Source organism: Haliaeetus albicilla, chromosome W (genome assembly GCF_947461875.1).
Source record: "Haliaeetus albicilla chromosome W, bHalAlb1.1, whole genome shotgun sequence".
In the NCBI taxonomy this organism is placed as follows: Eukaryota; Metazoa; Chordata; class Aves; order Accipitriformes; family Accipitridae; genus Haliaeetus; species Haliaeetus albicilla.
Genome location: NC_091515.1, coordinates 41,185,902 through 41,202,088, shown reverse-complemented (window position 1 = coordinate 41,202,088; position 16,187 = coordinate 41,185,902). Strand labels below are relative to the sequence as shown.

At 41.9% G+C, this 16,187-nt stretch overlaps 1 protein-coding gene across 1 annotated transcript in view; it reads left to right on the top strand.

Annotated features, from left to right (window-relative positions):
- Positions 1-16,187, top strand: part of LOC138683377 (protein patched homolog 1-like) — a 98,092-nt gene that overhangs the window by 31,376 nt on the left and 50,529 nt on the right. The window contains exons 3-12 of the mRNA XM_069775097.1: positions 54-243; positions 1,359-1,428; positions 1,545-1,636; positions 3,040-3,238; positions 3,838-3,959; positions 5,360-5,507; positions 6,099-6,230; positions 6,509-6,664; positions 7,311-7,409; positions 8,296-8,421. Coding sequence (XP_069631198.1) covers positions 54-243; positions 1,359-1,428; positions 1,545-1,636; positions 3,040-3,238; positions 3,838-3,959; positions 5,360-5,507; positions 6,099-6,230; positions 6,509-6,664; positions 7,311-7,409; positions 8,296-8,421 — 1,334 coding nt within the window. The remainder of the gene's footprint in view (positions 1-53; positions 244-1,358; positions 1,429-1,544; positions 1,637-3,039; positions 3,239-3,837; positions 3,960-5,359; positions 5,508-6,098; positions 6,231-6,508; positions 6,665-7,310; positions 7,410-8,295; positions 8,422-16,187) is intronic.

The following is a 16,187-nucleotide window of genomic DNA, read 5'->3' as shown; positions in this document are numbered from 1 at the left end:
TCCAGAATAAGCTGTTATTAGCTAATACAAAGCTATTAATATTTATCCATCAGTTGGTGGACGAGTGAGTCGGGAATTAAATTACACACGGCAGAAGATTGGAGAAGAGGCCATGTTTAACCCCCAGCTCATGATTCAGACTCCACAGGAAGATGGTGCTAATGTACTAACAATAGAAGCACTCAGACAGCACCTTGACTCTGCACTTCAGGCCAGCAGAGTAGATGTTTATATGTACAACAGGTAAGGAGAAAAGCAAAAGTTTTCTTGATCATCTGTAACAGCTAGAAAGTGGACAGATGTTTCCTTGCATATATTTTTAATGGATAGCACTTCAGAACCTTTCCCTTAGAACTGTGTTTTGATTTGAATGTCACTAATTACTGATGCTTGAAATTGTGGCATGATAGCAGTGACTAGTTGACTTTTTAACAAATAAAATGGTATAAGAGGTGTTGGATGAGATTCTGAAAATGTACCCTTATGAGCAGTGCTAACAGTGTCCAGCATTTTTCTTGGTAAAGGAATGATAACTGTGCTCTTAAAAATAGGACTTTATTGATGGGATTCCTAACAATGAAAAGCCTTCCAGTAATTTGGGTTTAAAGGGAAAATGCAAATGGAAGAGAAATGGCAGTGGGTGGAATTACTGGGCTATTTAATAACATAGATGCAATCATAGTAGAGTTGGCCTTCAGAGTGTCTGTGTATACATACTGAGGGTTGGGAGTTGTCCGAAAAGCAGGAGTTGTCCAACAATAAAAATACTAAAAGTGCACCTTAACAAGGCACCAGCTTTGGGCTAGTGAGATCTCTCCATGACAAGTGGTTCCTCCAGGGTTACTACTTACATGATTTCAGCACATCTAACTGATGCCTAAATGAACTAATACCTAGACTCCAATTATCTTTTACCCAGCTCCTGCCTTGTCTAAGGTGCTATAAGCCACTACAGTGGAAATTGTAATACAGTTGAACAAGGAAAACAGAAATTCTAATGGTTTCTTTTCTCCTACGTGCATGAGTCAGAGCTAGTCTGAGCCTGAAGCTGACTTCTCTCTTGTGTCACTGAGTGCTATCTTAAGTCACAAGTGGTCTCATTTATATAAAGCCACATTTCTGTCCCTTTTAGTTGTGTCAACTAGCCTATTAATCCAAAAGTAGCTCCATTATTTTTAATTTACAGAGACTGTTTAGCATAAATGAAATAAATATTTCTAGTTTTGTCTTTCTCAGTGATTCACTACTTGAGGCCACCATGTCTATGTGAGTTGCAATTTTAATGTATGTTACATTTTAAAAATAAATTTTCAGTAACTGTGAAAGAAAAAAATACTCGTTCTTTATATTTATTACAGACAATGGAAATTGGAACACTTATGTTATAAATCAGGAGAACTCATCACAGAAGCAGGTTACATGGACCAGGTAGGTATAACAGGCATTTGGTTAATAACCATTTTATAGTCTCATGATTCAGCTTGTGTTGTTTAGATTATATTGTAGTCTAACTGTGTTTTTTTTCCCCTTTCTGACTTTGACAGATCATAGAATATCTTTATCCTTGTTTAATTATCACTCCTTTGGACTGCTTCTGGGAGGGAGCAAAGCTACAGTCAGGAACTGCCTATCTATTGTAAGCATGCTGGTTTTATAACTTTCCAGTCTGTCTGATTTTAATAGTAAAATGATGCATGATTTTGAGTTGCATCCCATTGCTTATTCAGATTCTGATTTAACCAAAAAATAAAAAATAAATTGTAATGTCTTTGCAGAAAATGCACATGGATTTTTTATTTAATTGAACAAAGATTTTTCTGTTTCTAAAAGATTATTTGTATGCATCAATTTAAGTCCTGTGTCATTACTTTTCTTGTTCTGCTAGCATGCAAAAGGAAATATAAATTCTGAATTCAAGCTTTTTTGGAAATAAACTTTTTTTTTTTTTTTATCCCCCCCAAACTACAAAAACATTGGCTGGGAATTAATTTTATTTCTAAGAAAATGTAGGTCTCTTGGGAAAAAACTCAAGTCTTCCTAAAGAATAAAACTAAAATCCTTTGTTTATGAGATCATTAAAGAAACCAAATATATCCTTTATGGGTGGTTTCTCACAATTTGCAAGTGTGATATTATATGCCCTGGATCATTCAAAGAGTTAATTGTTAATATGTGCAGACATTTTCTGTTAATTATGCAAGAGTTAGCATTTGAGTTAGTTATTGTTTCTGTCCTGGTTTGCATATGGCTCTGAAAGCAATTTGCAATGGCTATCTCCTAATGTTTAGTGTACAGTTTTAGGTAGGGAAATAAGGGGGGTTGCATTTTCTGGTTGGGAGATTGCAAATAAAGAATTAAGCCTGGTTAAGCAGATACAGTGTGGTTTGAATCACAAAATAAGGCAGCTAAAAGCCTTTGTAGTTTGTCAACATCACAAATTCAAAAGTGAGGGGTGGGAGACGTGACAGTGATAGTGATGACAGCCATGGTAGCAGGAAAGCTTGATGGTTGATAGTCAAGCAGCCAGGGCATTTGCAGGAGCACAGAATTGTTATAGATAAACAAAGATCAGCTATATTGATTGATTACATTTGCAAGATGATTATTAGACTAGCAAGAAGTAATCTGATACTATGTGAAAGGATTTCTTTCCTCAGCCTTCCCTTCTTTCCCTCTCCCCTCCCTCCAAATTATTTGAAGCAGCAGTTGGTTGCTTTTTTGTTATTTATGTGCTTCATGGTTTGTTTTACTTGGTTTGTAAATGAAAGCATTTTTAACATGTGAATATTCCCTTTCATACAGTAAATTGGTATGTAAGTACTGACTGTTTTTGTTAAAATCACCACAGGGCTACAAGAAAAGTATACATAAACAAATATAATTAAAACATGCATTTCATTTTATGAAACAACCTTACCAGAAAGGGTTGTAGCTTGTAACAGAAAACAACTTCATCATTTGTGCAAATACAAATTTAAAAATTATGTTTCAGTACTTATTTTGTCTTTTTTTGTAATTTTTCCCTGATTTCTTTTACAGAGGGAAACCTCCTTTGCAGTGGATCAACTTTGACCCCTTAGAATTCTTAGAAGAGTTAAAGAAAATAAACTACCAAGTGGAGAGATGGGAAGAAATGCTGAATAAAGCAAAGGTTGGTCATGGTTATATGGATCGACCTTGTCTGAATCCTGCTGATCCTGATTGTCCAATCACAGCTCCCAACAAAAATTCCACCAAAGTAAGTTTGCTTATCTTTGTATAGATCTTTTCAAGGGAAGCTCTGTATGTGTGGTGAGAGAAAAGGGTACCATTCCCTTCCAAGTAATATATATTTTATGTTCTTCAGTGATTTCATTATTTGGTTCCTATTATATACCATTAGCCCAGAGTCACTAACTTTCCCTCAGCCTGTGATGCAATATTAATCACACATATTTAGAGTGAGATTACAGTTCTCAGCTACTGTCTGGGTGTGGCAATGTGGTGACACACCATTTCAGCAGGCAACATGCCTCAGGCAGATGCAGTCACTCCTGGAATAGGGCTGCCTCTCTACACTGACACCGTGCAGCAAGGTCTTCCTTCAAGTAGGGCCAGTTTTGTTGACCCAACTTTATATATCCCTTTCTCAGTCACACTAGGCTTTGGAGAAGTTGCTGTTTGGTGAACAAGTATTGGGCTAGTTTGTCTACTCCATTTGTTGAACACATTTCTCTTTGTAGACTTCCTAGATGATCTTCAATATCTGTTATTTCAGTATACTAGGTGTTGATTTAGGATATGAGTTTGTCTGAAGTTGTGCAACTGATGAATTGCTTCTTTAAAACTTTTTTCTAGCCTCTTGATGTGGCTCTTGTTTTGAGCGGTGGATGCTATGGACTGTCAAGAAAATACATGCATTGGCAGGAGGAATTGATTATAGGTGGTACAGTCAAGAATAGTTCTGGTAAACTTGTCAGGTAAGCAAACAAATGTTTACAGAAAATTTTAAAATTTTTCTTTGTTAGGGTTTGGGGTTTTTTTGGCAGGGGGCCAGACCATGCAAAATCAACTGCCTTTCAGAATCTGTGAATTATGCGTATTATGAACCCTGGTCTAGGAGGACATCCCTGATGAGGACAGAATTTAAGAGTGACTAGACAGTTGTTTAAATTTAAGGAGGTGTCATTGCTGCCTGCTTCTAATCTAAAAATGACAGTGTACATTGCTCAGAAATATTTTTTTTCCTGGCAACTTTGTTGTTTAGAGTGTATGTATAAAGCATTGAACAGTATTTAAAACACTGAACAACTTTGATTGTGTTTTTGAAATAAGATCAAAGGAAAAAAGGGGGAAAAATAACTTTGGTAATGTGCCCACTCATTTGACTTTTCTCAGAATTCCAAAATCTCCATTGAACTGTTTGTTTAGGGTCAATACAGAGAAAAGTATATTCTTTATATCACTGTATCTTGAATACTTTTTTGACTGACAAAATAAAACCCTTTGTTTCAGACTTCTTGAAGAAGTCATGGAACACTTGGCTTTGGGGGGTAAACCCCTTGAAATAGAACTGTGTTAAAAAAATAGGACATATAAAAACATTATTTAGATGTATACACTGAATCCAAAGTTATATTAAACTAAAAGAAGTATAATTCTTGCATATTTAACACAGATAATTTTTAGTAGAACTTTTGATATGTATTTTGATGTTTTTTACATTGACGCTAAATATTGAAGTTTAATTTCTTACTAATTTTGATTTATTCTGAAAAAGTGCACAGATGTGTCTTCTAACAAATAGCCAAAGACTTTATTCTTGGTGAAAAATAAAATAGTTCCTTAAGCTTCTAAAATTGTTGGATACAATTAGATACTGTGGAAATTTACAATGGATAATTATTGCCTTTTGTGTATTCTTTGCTGCTTGTCAGGTGTCAGGAGTTTAGTCTGGCATTTCTCTCCAAGGGATGAAAAAGACCGAGGTCTTCAAATGACAAATTGCCAACAGCATTTACAAGATCTCATAGGAATAACTGTTCCTGTGTTCTCCTCATAGCAATCTGTCTGTCAGTTGTGATCTCTGTAACTGATTTGCTCCTGAAACTGATGCTATTGAAAATAATGGCAAAACTCTCACTAACTTCAGTGAAAACAGACTTAGCCTCAATACTGTATAGACCAGTACAGCTGCACCAGATGCATAGTAGAATAATTATACTCTGTTCAATTTTAATGTCAACATGTGGCCTATAAAATCAAGAACTCATGCAAGCTCCTATTAGGCTCTCATTTGAGCCTTTATGCAGTGAAAAATCATTTCCTGAAAATGCTTATTTTATGCCTCTTTCTCCTCTCTCTTCTCTCCCTGTTACAGTGCCCAGGCTTTGCAAACCATGTTTCAGTTAATGACTCCTAAGCAAATGTATGAGCACTTCAAGGGGTATGAATATGTTTCACATATCAACTGGAGTGAGGATAAGGCAGCAGCAATTCTGGAAGCCTGGCAGCGGATGTATGTTAAGGTAAAATTGAAAATAACCTAGATGTCTTACTATAAACTTTTACTAAGATCCACTGCCTTTAGTCATGGCTTTTTATAGTATTTTGTCAAGGAAGATGCTTAAACTAGAACTGAGTGTTGTCTCCTGGTTTTAAAGTTATCCTTGTGCTGTAACAGACTATTTAAAAAGGCTGATTTCTTCTTTTTTTTTAATTAAGAAACTGCTTACTTATTCACATATGAGAAGCCATGAAGGTTTTACTGTTTGCTGGACCTTGGATTAAAGGCAAAACTCATACAACAGCAAATCAATGGCAGAGTTATGGAAAGAAGAAACCTCCTTTACATTTCAGGAGTTAAGTTAAATGTTTTAAATGATCTGTGAATGCAGTTGCCTTTCCTGAAGGATGCAAATTCTTGTTTGATAATCAGTATCTTGCAGGAAATAATTACCAAAAATATTTATTTCATGTAGCATCAGTGAAATCTCTTGTATAGGGTGTGTGGTTTAACAGGAACATTAAGGCAAAAGTCGTTGATTTCAGATATGTGCTATAGAAGATTATAATGGGCTTTTTTTTAGCCACACTAAATTTTATTTTTCTTTCCATAGGTTGTTCATCAAAGCGTTGCACAAAACTCTACTCAGAAGGTGCTTTCCTTTACTACAACTACCCTGGATGACATTCTAAAGTCATTTTCTGATGTCAGTGTTATCAGAGTAGCTAGTGGCTACTTACTAATGGTAAGAAAATAAATTCTATTTATTTAATTGACTCCAGTAGTATAGCAGGGCTCAAATGGCTGCCTTGTTACCAGTCAACAGTCCAGAACATTTTCAGAATACTTAAAATAAAAATTGCAGTTTGTAAACATCTGCCTCAGGGTTGTCACCTATTCCTCTATGTAACATCTCTGATGTGTCCGTTCTGTTTAAAAACGCTTGTAAGTTGTGTATGTTGTTGGGGGGAGATAGCTGATAGAGAAGGATCCATTCTAATCCAATCCCTGCTCTGCTTTCAGCTTACCTATGCCTGTTTAACAATGCTGCGGTGGGACTGTGCCAAGTCTCAGGGTGCTGTGGGGCTGGCAGGAGTTGCCTTGGTTGCTCTCTCAGTGGCTGCAGGATTGGGTCTGTGCTCATTGATTGGAATTTCCTTTAATGCTGCCACAACTCAGGTATGAAGGAGCCACAAGTCTGCTGCTAAATTACAAGAACTTTGTTAGTGAATGAACGCATCTCAATCAATCTTTGAGAAAAAACAAAAGCTGAGGAAGTATTTTGATTTTTAGATTTTTACTTGTGTCTTTCTCCTATCTAGTAGCTTGCGCTGTGAGAAATTAAGAGAACATGCTGCCAAACGATTTTAAAGAAAAAGGCAGATATCCTGCAGTTTGTTTAATTAGGTAGATTCTAGGATATTTGTTTTTCTGTGTCCCAATATGAGTACAAGCATCCAGTTGTATATAAGAAGCTGCAAATTTTGTCCTTACATCTGAATATATCAGGATGTTCAACTCCTGAAAATATTTTGAAAATAACGTGAAATATTATCTGATATTCTTTGCCTACCAAAAACTTGAATTACTTTTAGTGAGGTTTTGTACCTGTAAATGGTATACTGCAAGTTCTTCAGCAGTCTTTCAGAATGAAAGTTAATAGCTGTATTGCATCCCATTGATTTTCATTTTAACCTTGGATTTGTGTTCAGAGTGTAGTGTAAAGGTTATTTTGATTAGCCATTTAATGACTAGCTGCATGGTAGATCATAAGAATAATATAAAAATGTTCTTGTTTTTTTGCTTATTTTGTTTCTCCCCCAAGGTTTTGCCTTTTCTTGCTCTTGGAGTTGGTGTAGATGATATATTCCTTCTGGTACATGCATTTAGTGAAACAGGGCAGAATAAGAGAATTCCATTTGAGGTAATGACAAAATGGGGAGTTGGGGGAAAATAAAAGAATAAAATAAAAGAAAAAGCCTCATATAGGGAAATATATGATACCTAGAATTAGTTAGTAATGATTTTTTAAAAAAGCTTTTGTTCTAGAGATCTTTGTCCTAGGGCCTGGTTTTCTTTCCTTTTATTTATAATTAACCATGACATTCACATTATTCACATTATGAAATCTAAGATCCTCCTCACTTTTATAATCTTTTCCTTTTATTGACCTTTTTATTCTCAGTCCAAAGTTTCATATCCAAAGTACAAATCATTTAAAAGCAATATATATTTGCCAGTTTTGTTTTGTACAAGCAATGTCTTCCATGTACTCTTTCCAGCTGGTTCGGCATTCAGGCACTATAAAGTCATTGTGCTATAACCTCCATATGCTTCAAAATAACCTACTGCATTGGGAAAGGGTCCTGTGTTTGATTCTGTCTGGTTTTTTGTGTGGTTCCTGGGGTTTTTTTCTTACATGCTTCTTCAAGACATAATGCATGCTTATTTTGTCTGAAAAATGTTGAGAAAACCAAGTGACTGCACTGATACAAAATACATCCTACTTAATAACTGATGTATTTGATATAATGTCAGTATCCATTTAGCTTTGACTTTTGAAGCCATTGTCAGCTTTAATAATGTTTGCTACCCTGAAAAAATGTAAGCACTTCATGTGTCATCTGCTTTTCTCCTGGACAGTGTACTTAGTATATTGTTTACTCTTACATATTCTCAAATGCACACTTGTATTCAGAATTTCCTTGTAATGGTTTTCACTGTTACCATGTTATATCTGTAGGATGACCCCTTCATTTGCAGGACATCACCTTATTCACGACTTGTACGATACGTCATTTGTTTTGCAGGATAGAACAGGTGAATGTTTGAAGCGAACAGGAGCAAGCATAACCCTTACATCTATCAGCAATGTTACTGCTTTCTTTATGGCTGCCTTAATCCCTATTCCTGCTTTACGAGCATTTTCACTCCAAGTAAGTTTTTATGTTGTTTTGTTAGCTCTTGTAGATGGTGTCATCATGGAAAGTGAATGATAATAACTGTTAGTGGTAGCATTAAAGTCCATGTTCAGTGCTTCTGCAGTTCACTGAACCAATATGTGATCACTGTTTACCATAGTTCTTGGTGATAACCAACTGCTTTCTCCCCTTGATTCTGCTCCTTCTGTTTCTCACACATTGAGTCTCTCACATCCTGTTGGTGGGTAAAAGAATATCCTACCCCATCCCAACTAGGTTGAGTGCAAAAACCAAGTACGCAACTAAGCAGAAACAAGTCTCCAGCAACATTTGAATTCTTAAGGCAGTCTAGACCAGTAGACTGTACTCTAGTTTACACCATCACATTCCTAAGTAAGAATATAATCCTTTCATTGAGGTTTGTCCAATTTGCTGCTATTACAAACCATAACCAAAGTGCAATGACAGCAGCGAGAATGCATTTGCCACATTAATTATTACAGCAGCAGTTTGTACTGACTTGTTCCCAATGTAATTTTAACAAAATGTTGGAGAAAATATCGAGAATTTTATGTTCTGTTCTGTTCTGAGAGAAAATGTGAATTTTCTGTGCTGAAGCATGTATTGCTATATTGGGTCTGGCTGAGATGGAGTTAATACTCCCCATAGCAGCCCTCATAGCACTGTGCTCTGCATCAGTAGCTAGAAAGGTGTCGATAGCACACCAGTGCTTTGGCTACTGCTGAGCAGTGCTGGCACAGCATCAAGGCTGTCTCCCCAACGTTTTTGCCCCCCCTCAATGGCAGGATGGGGCAGGGCAAGCTCTTGGGAGGGGACACAATCAGGACAGCTGACCTAAACTAACCAAACAGATATTCCATACCATATGACGTCAGTTCAGATATAAAAGCTAAGTAAAGGGAGATGGAAGGGGGGGCATTTTGTCTTCCGGAGCAACCACTACGCGTACTGAAGCCCTGCTTCCCGAGAAGCGGCTAGACATCGCCTGCTGATGGGAAGTAGAGAATAACATCATTTGTTCTTTCTTAGCTTTCACGCGCGCAACCTTTGCTATCACTTTATTAAACTGTCCTTATCTTAACCCACGAGCCTTTTGTTATATTTTCTCCCCCCCCGTCCAGCTGAGGAGGGGGAGTGATAGAGCGGCTTTGGTGGGCACCTGGCATCCAACCAGGGTCAACCCACCACAGTCCTTTTTGGTGACCCAGATGGGACTCGAACCCACAATCCCCAGCTTCCCAAGAAGCGGCTTTCCACCCCTCGCCTCTGCGTATCACATTTTTAAGAACTATCATTAAAATCTACATTCATCACACAAAATCTTCACTCACATCAACAAAAAGAATTCCCCACACCAAAATCAAAATAATATCATCACAAAACCGACAAAAAGCGGACAATTTACACACAATCCACCCCTCGTCCCTTCACCACAATTACAACAATAAAAATTCCCCACTCATCAAGCAGCTCTTAACTCTCTAGCTGCGTTCAGTCCATGTTTTGCCTGTTACCTCTCTCAGTTACTATCCTTATCTCAAATTCCTCACACTGCCCGCATTCTCCACCAAAAAGACTGAGATGGGTTGACCCTGGCTGGATGCCAGGTGCCCACCGAAGCTGTTCTATCACTCCCCCATCCTCAGCTGGACAGGGGAGACAAAATATAACAAAAGGCTTGTGGGTCGAGATAAGGACAGGGAGACATCACTCACCAATTACCGTCACGGGCAAAACAGACTCCACTTGGGGAAAATTAACTTAATTTATTGCCAATCAAACAGAGTAGGGTAATGAGAAATAAAACCAAATCTCAAAACACCTTCCCTCCACCCCTCCCTTCTTCCCGGGCACAACTTCACTCCCGGATTTCTCCACCAAGCCCCCCCAGCGGCACAGGGGGACAGGGATGGGGTTTACGGTCATCACACGTTATTTTCTGCCGCTTCACCTCCTCAGGGGGAGGGCTCATCACACTCTTCCCCTGCTCCAGCGTGGGGTCCCACCCACGGGAGACAGTCCTCCACAAACTTCTCCAACGTGGGCCATTCCCACGGGCTGCAGTTCTTCACAAACTGCTCCAGCATGGGTCCTTTCCACGGTGTGCAGTCCTTCAGGAGCACACTGCTCCAGTGTGGGTCCCCCACGGGGTCACAAGTCCTGCCAGAAAACCTGCTCTGTGGGCTCCTCTCTCCACAGATCCGCAGGTCCTGCCAGGAGCCTGCTCCAGCACGGGCTTCCCACGGGGTCACAGCCTCCTTCGGGAACCCACCTGCTCCGGCGTGGGGTCCTCCACGGGCTGCAGGTGGATATCTGCCCCACCGTGGACCTCCCTGGACTGCAGGGGGACAGCCTGCCTCACCAGGGTCTTCACCACGGGCTGCAGGGGAATCTTCGCTCCAGCGCCTGGAGCATCTCCTCCCCCTCCTTCTGCATTGACCTTGGTGTCCGCAGGCTTGTTTCTCTTACATGTTCTCACTCCTCTCTCTGGCGGCTGTTTTCTCACTGTCCCAACTTTTTTTCCTTGTTAAAAATGTTATCACAGAGGCGTTACCGCTATCACTGATTGGCTCGGCCTTGGCCGGCGGCGGGTCCGTCTTAGAGCCGGCTGGTATGGGCTCGCTCTCTCTCGAACACAGGGGAAGCTTCCAGCAGCTTCTTACAGAAGCCACCCCTGTAACCCCCCCCGCTACCAAAACCTTGCCACACAAAACCAATACATTTGCTTTCTCTCCCTTTGTCTCTTTGTCTTCCTTTTTTTTTTTTTTTTTGATAATATACCTTCAGGAAGATGAAATATTAAGGATGCTGAAGAAAGCTTCTTTTGAATGCAAAGGCTCTGAAGAAAGCTCTGGGAAGTTCTCCTCTGACACGTTTTTAACACACAAGTGATTTATAGCATTGGCCGACCTTGGTGCAGAGCAGGCAAAGTACTTTTTCAGTAGCTATTTTTCCTCTGTTATAGAATGACATTCTCTTTGAGTCCCTGACCTACCCAGAAGAAGCAAGGGCTGCATTTTTTCTTAATACCTCAGGCAATTATTGCTGTTTTCAGCAATGTAAGCATGCCTGCATTAAGCTATTAAATGGTAAAGTGTTCATGATTGCAGATACATGACCAACATTAGTAACTTGTTTACCATTTTCTTCTCAATAGGCAATTTGGTAGTGAATAACAGAGAAAGTAAAGGAGAATATAGGCATTGGTTTGCTGCATAGTTGAGCAGATATCTGTGTCATCTTAAACTAGAGCTTTAGTCCTAAATAGTTAACGGTAGTTAGTTCTGCTGACTTGCAAAAACCTAGATCTCTCTTCTTACAGGGGATATAACAGTGAATTGTTTTATATTATGGCAAAGACCAATTTGAGTGTGTGAAATATTTCTGAAATGTAACACTTCTTTTGGAAGAAGTGATTTATGTCATCTAAATCTCGGGGTACCCAGTCTGCTGAGCTGGAAGACAGAGACAGGGAGCAGAATGAAGCCCTCATAATCTAAGGGAAAATGGTTAGCAACCTGCTACACCACTTCTTAGTCCATGGGGCTGGATGGGATCCACCCAAGGGTGCTGAGGGAGCTGGTGGAAGTGCTCACCAAGCCACTTTCCATCATTTATCAGCAGTCCTGGCTAACCGGGGAGGTCCCAGTTGACTGGAGGTTAGCAAATGTGATGACACCCATCTACAAGAAGGGCTGCAAGGAGGATCTGGGGAACTACAGGCCTGTCAGTATGACCTCGGTGCAAGGGAAGGTTATAGAGCAGCTCATCTTGAGTGATATCACATAGCACGTAGAGGATAACAAGGTGATCAGGCCCAGTCAGCATGGGTTTGTGAAACGCAGGTCTTGCTTGACAAACCTGATCTCTTTCTATGACAAGATGATCTGCTTGAGGGTAGGAAGGCTCTACAGAGGGATCTGGACAGGCTGGATCGATGGGCCGAGGCCAATCATATGAGATTCAACAAGGCTAAGTGCCAGGTCCTGCACTTGGATCACAACAACCCCATGCAATGCTATAGGCTTGGGGGAGAGTGGCTGGAAAGTTGCCCGGCGGAAAAGGACCTGGGGGTGCTGGTCGATAGCTGGCAGAATATGAGCCAGCAGTGTGCCCAGGTGGCCAAGAAGGCCAATAGCGTCCTGGCTTGTATCAGAAATAGTGTGGCCAGCAGGACTAGGGAAGTGATCGTCCCCCTGTACTCGGCACTGGTGAGGCCACACCTCGAATACTGTGTTCAGTTTTGGGCCCCTCACTACAAGAAAGACACTGAAGTGCTGGAGCATGTCCAAAGAAGAGCAACAAAGCTGGTGAAGGTCTGGAGAACAAGTCTTATGAGGAGCGGCTGAGGGAACTGGGGTTGTTTAGTCTGGAGAAGAGGAGGCTGAGGGGAGACCTTATCACTCTCTACAACTACCTGAAAGGAGGTTGTAGCGAGGTGGGTGTTGGTCTCTTCTGTCAAGTAACTAGTGATAGGGCGAGAGGAAATGGCCTCAAGTTGTGGCAGGGGAGGTTTAGATTGGATATTAGGAAAAATGTCTTCACCGAAAGGGTTGTCAGGCATTGGAACAGGCTGCCCAGGGAAGTGGTGGAGTCACCATCCCTGGAGTTATTTAAAAGACATGTAGATATGTGTCTTGGGTTCAGCTGAGATGATAGAGTTAATTTTCACAAGAAGCTGGGAGGGGGCACAGCCAGGACAGCTGACTCAAAGTAGCCAAGGGTACCCCACAAAGAACTGAGTCAGACAATGGGACTCATTTCCGAAACAACCTCATAGACACCTGGGCCAAAGAGCATGGCATTTAGTGGGTGCATCACATCCTTATCATGCACCAGCCTCCAGGAAAACTGAATGACAGAATGGACTGCTAAAAACTACACTGACAGTATTGGAGGGTGGAACCTTCAAACACTGGGATTCACATTTAGCAAAAGCCACCTGGTAGGTCAACACCAGAGGATCTGCCAATCGGGGTGGTCCTGCCCAATCAGAACTTTTACATACTGTAGAAGGGGATAAAGTCCCTGTAGTGCACATAAAAAATGTGTTAGGGAAGACAGTCTGGGTTACTCCTGCCTTGGGCAAATGCAAACCCACTGTGGGACTGCTTTTGCTCAAGGACCTGGGTGCACTTGGTGGGTGATGTGGAAGGATGGAGAAGTCCGATGTGTGCCTCCAGGGGACTGGATTTTAGGTGAGAATAGCCAATGAATCAAATTGTATGCTGTTAGTTGCTATATAACCCTGCCACTGTATGTCATCATACTGTAGTTGTTATATGCCATATTAATGTGTCGTGGTTTAACCCCAGCCAGCAACTAAGCACCACACAGCCCGCTTACTCATTTCCCCCCACCCAGTGGGATGGGGGAGAGAATCTGGAAAAAAAGTAGAACTCGTGGGTTGAGATAAGAACGGTTTAATAGAACAGAAAGGAAGAAACTAATAATGATAACAATAAAAACAATAAAATTACAATAGTAATAATAAAAGGATTGGAATATATAAAACAAGTGATGAACAATGCAATTGCTCACCACTTGCCGACCGATGCCCAGTTAGTTCCCGAGCAGCGATCTGCCCCCAGGCCAACTCCCCCCAGTTTATATACTAGGCATGATGTCACATGGTATGGAATACCCCCGTTGGCCAGTTTGGGTCAGCTGCCCTGGCTGTGTGCCCTCCCAACTTCTTGTGCCCCTCCGGCCTTCTTGCTGGCTGGGCATGAGAAGCCGAAAAATCCTTGACTTAGTATAAACACTACTCAGCAACAACTGAAAACATCAGTGTGCTATCAACATTCTTCTCATACTAAATCCAAAACATAGCACTATACCAGCTGCTAAAGGAAAATGAACTCTATCCCAGCTGAAACCAGGACAGCCATATCAGTGGTATTACAGTAAGAATCACCCAAATCACTGAAGGATGGACTTTGATGAAAATGAGCAAAGTGCAGCGGTGATGGAACTTTGTGGTGGGTTGACCCTGGCTGAATGCCAGGTGCCCACCAAAGCCTCTCTATCACTCCCCTTCCTCAACTGGACAGGGGAGAGAAAATATAATGAAAGGTTCGTGGGTCAAGACAAGGACAGTTTAATAAAATAAAAGCAAAGATCACGTGTGAAAGCAAAGGAAACCAAAAGATTTTATTCTCTACTTCCCATCAGCAGGCGATGTCTGGCCACTTCCTGGGAAGCAGGGCTTCATTACTCATAGTGGTTGCTCCGGAAGACCCCCTTTCCATTTCCCTTTACTTAGCTTTTATAGCTGAGCTGATGTCATATGGTATGGAATATCTGTTTGGTCAGTTTGGGTCAGCTGCTATGTCCCCTCCCAAGATCCTGCCCAGCCTGCTGGTGAGGGGGTGGGAAATGTTGGAGAGATAGCGTTGATGCTGTGCAAGCACTGTTCAGCAGTAGCCAAAACACTGGTGTGTTATCAACACCTTTCTAGCTACCATCACAGAGCACAGCACTATGAGGGCTGCTATGGGGAAAGTTAACTCCATCTCAGCCAGACCCAATACAAACCTGAACTGGCTTCAGCAACTGGCGCCCAGCAACTCCTCAAGACCAACGTCTTCAACCTGTAGACCGTGGGCATGGCCCACGCCAAATGCACCAGCCACAAGCTCCGGATGCAACATGCAACAATCCAATGCCACACACCATCTCTCCTACCCTGACAGACTGTTACAACAGATGGAGCCCCAAAGTCATGGATTAAATGAACTCAACGGACACGTTAGAGGGATAGCCCATAGACTAAGGGAATGATATCTCTGTGTGTGTATATATATCAAAGACAGGGAAAGTGGTGGTGATTAATTGGAAAGTGTAGGATCTGGGCATGACATAGATGGTTGTGTTGGGTTTGTGTGGCAAGGTTTTGGTAGCGGGGGGGGTTACAGGGGTGGCTTCTGTGAGAAGCTGCTGGAAGCTTCTCCTATGTCTGACAGAGCCAATACCAGCCAGCTCTAAGATGGACACGCTGCTGGCCAAGGCTGAGCCACTCAGCGATAGTGGTACCGCCTCTGTGATAACATATTTAGAGAAGGAAAAAAAGTTGCATCAGACACAGAAACGGCAGCCGCAGAGAGGAGTGAGAACATGTAAGAGAAACAACTCTGCAGACACCAAGGTCAGTGAAGAAGGAGGGGGAGGAGGTGCTCCACGTGCCAGAGCAGAGATTCCCCTGCAGCCCGTGGTGAAGACCATGGTGAGGCAGGTTGTCCCCCTGCAGCCCATGGAGGTCCACGGTGGAGCAGATATCCACCTGAAGCCTGTGGAGGACCCCATGCCAGAGCAGGTGGGTGCCCGAAGGAGGCTGTGACCCCGTGGGAAGCCCATGCTGGAGCAGGTGGGTGCCCGAAGGAGGCTGTGACCCCGAGGGAAGCCCGTGCTGGAGCAGGCTCCTGGCAGGACCTGCGGATCTGTGGAGAGAGGAGCCCACAGAGCAGGTTTTCTGGCAGGACTTGTGACCCCGTGGGGGGCCCACGCTGGAGCAGTGTGCTCCTGAAGGACTGCACACCGTGGAAAGGACCCATGCTGGAGCAGTTTGTGAAGAACTGCAGCCCGTGGGAAGGACCCACACTGGAGAAGTTTGTGGAGGACTGTCTCCTGTGGGAGGGACTCCATGCTGGAGCAGGGGAAGAGTGTGATGAGTCCTGCCCCTGAAGAGGATGAAGCGGCAGAAATAACATGTGACGAACTGACTGTAAACCCCATTCCCCGTCCCCCTGCACTGCTGAGGG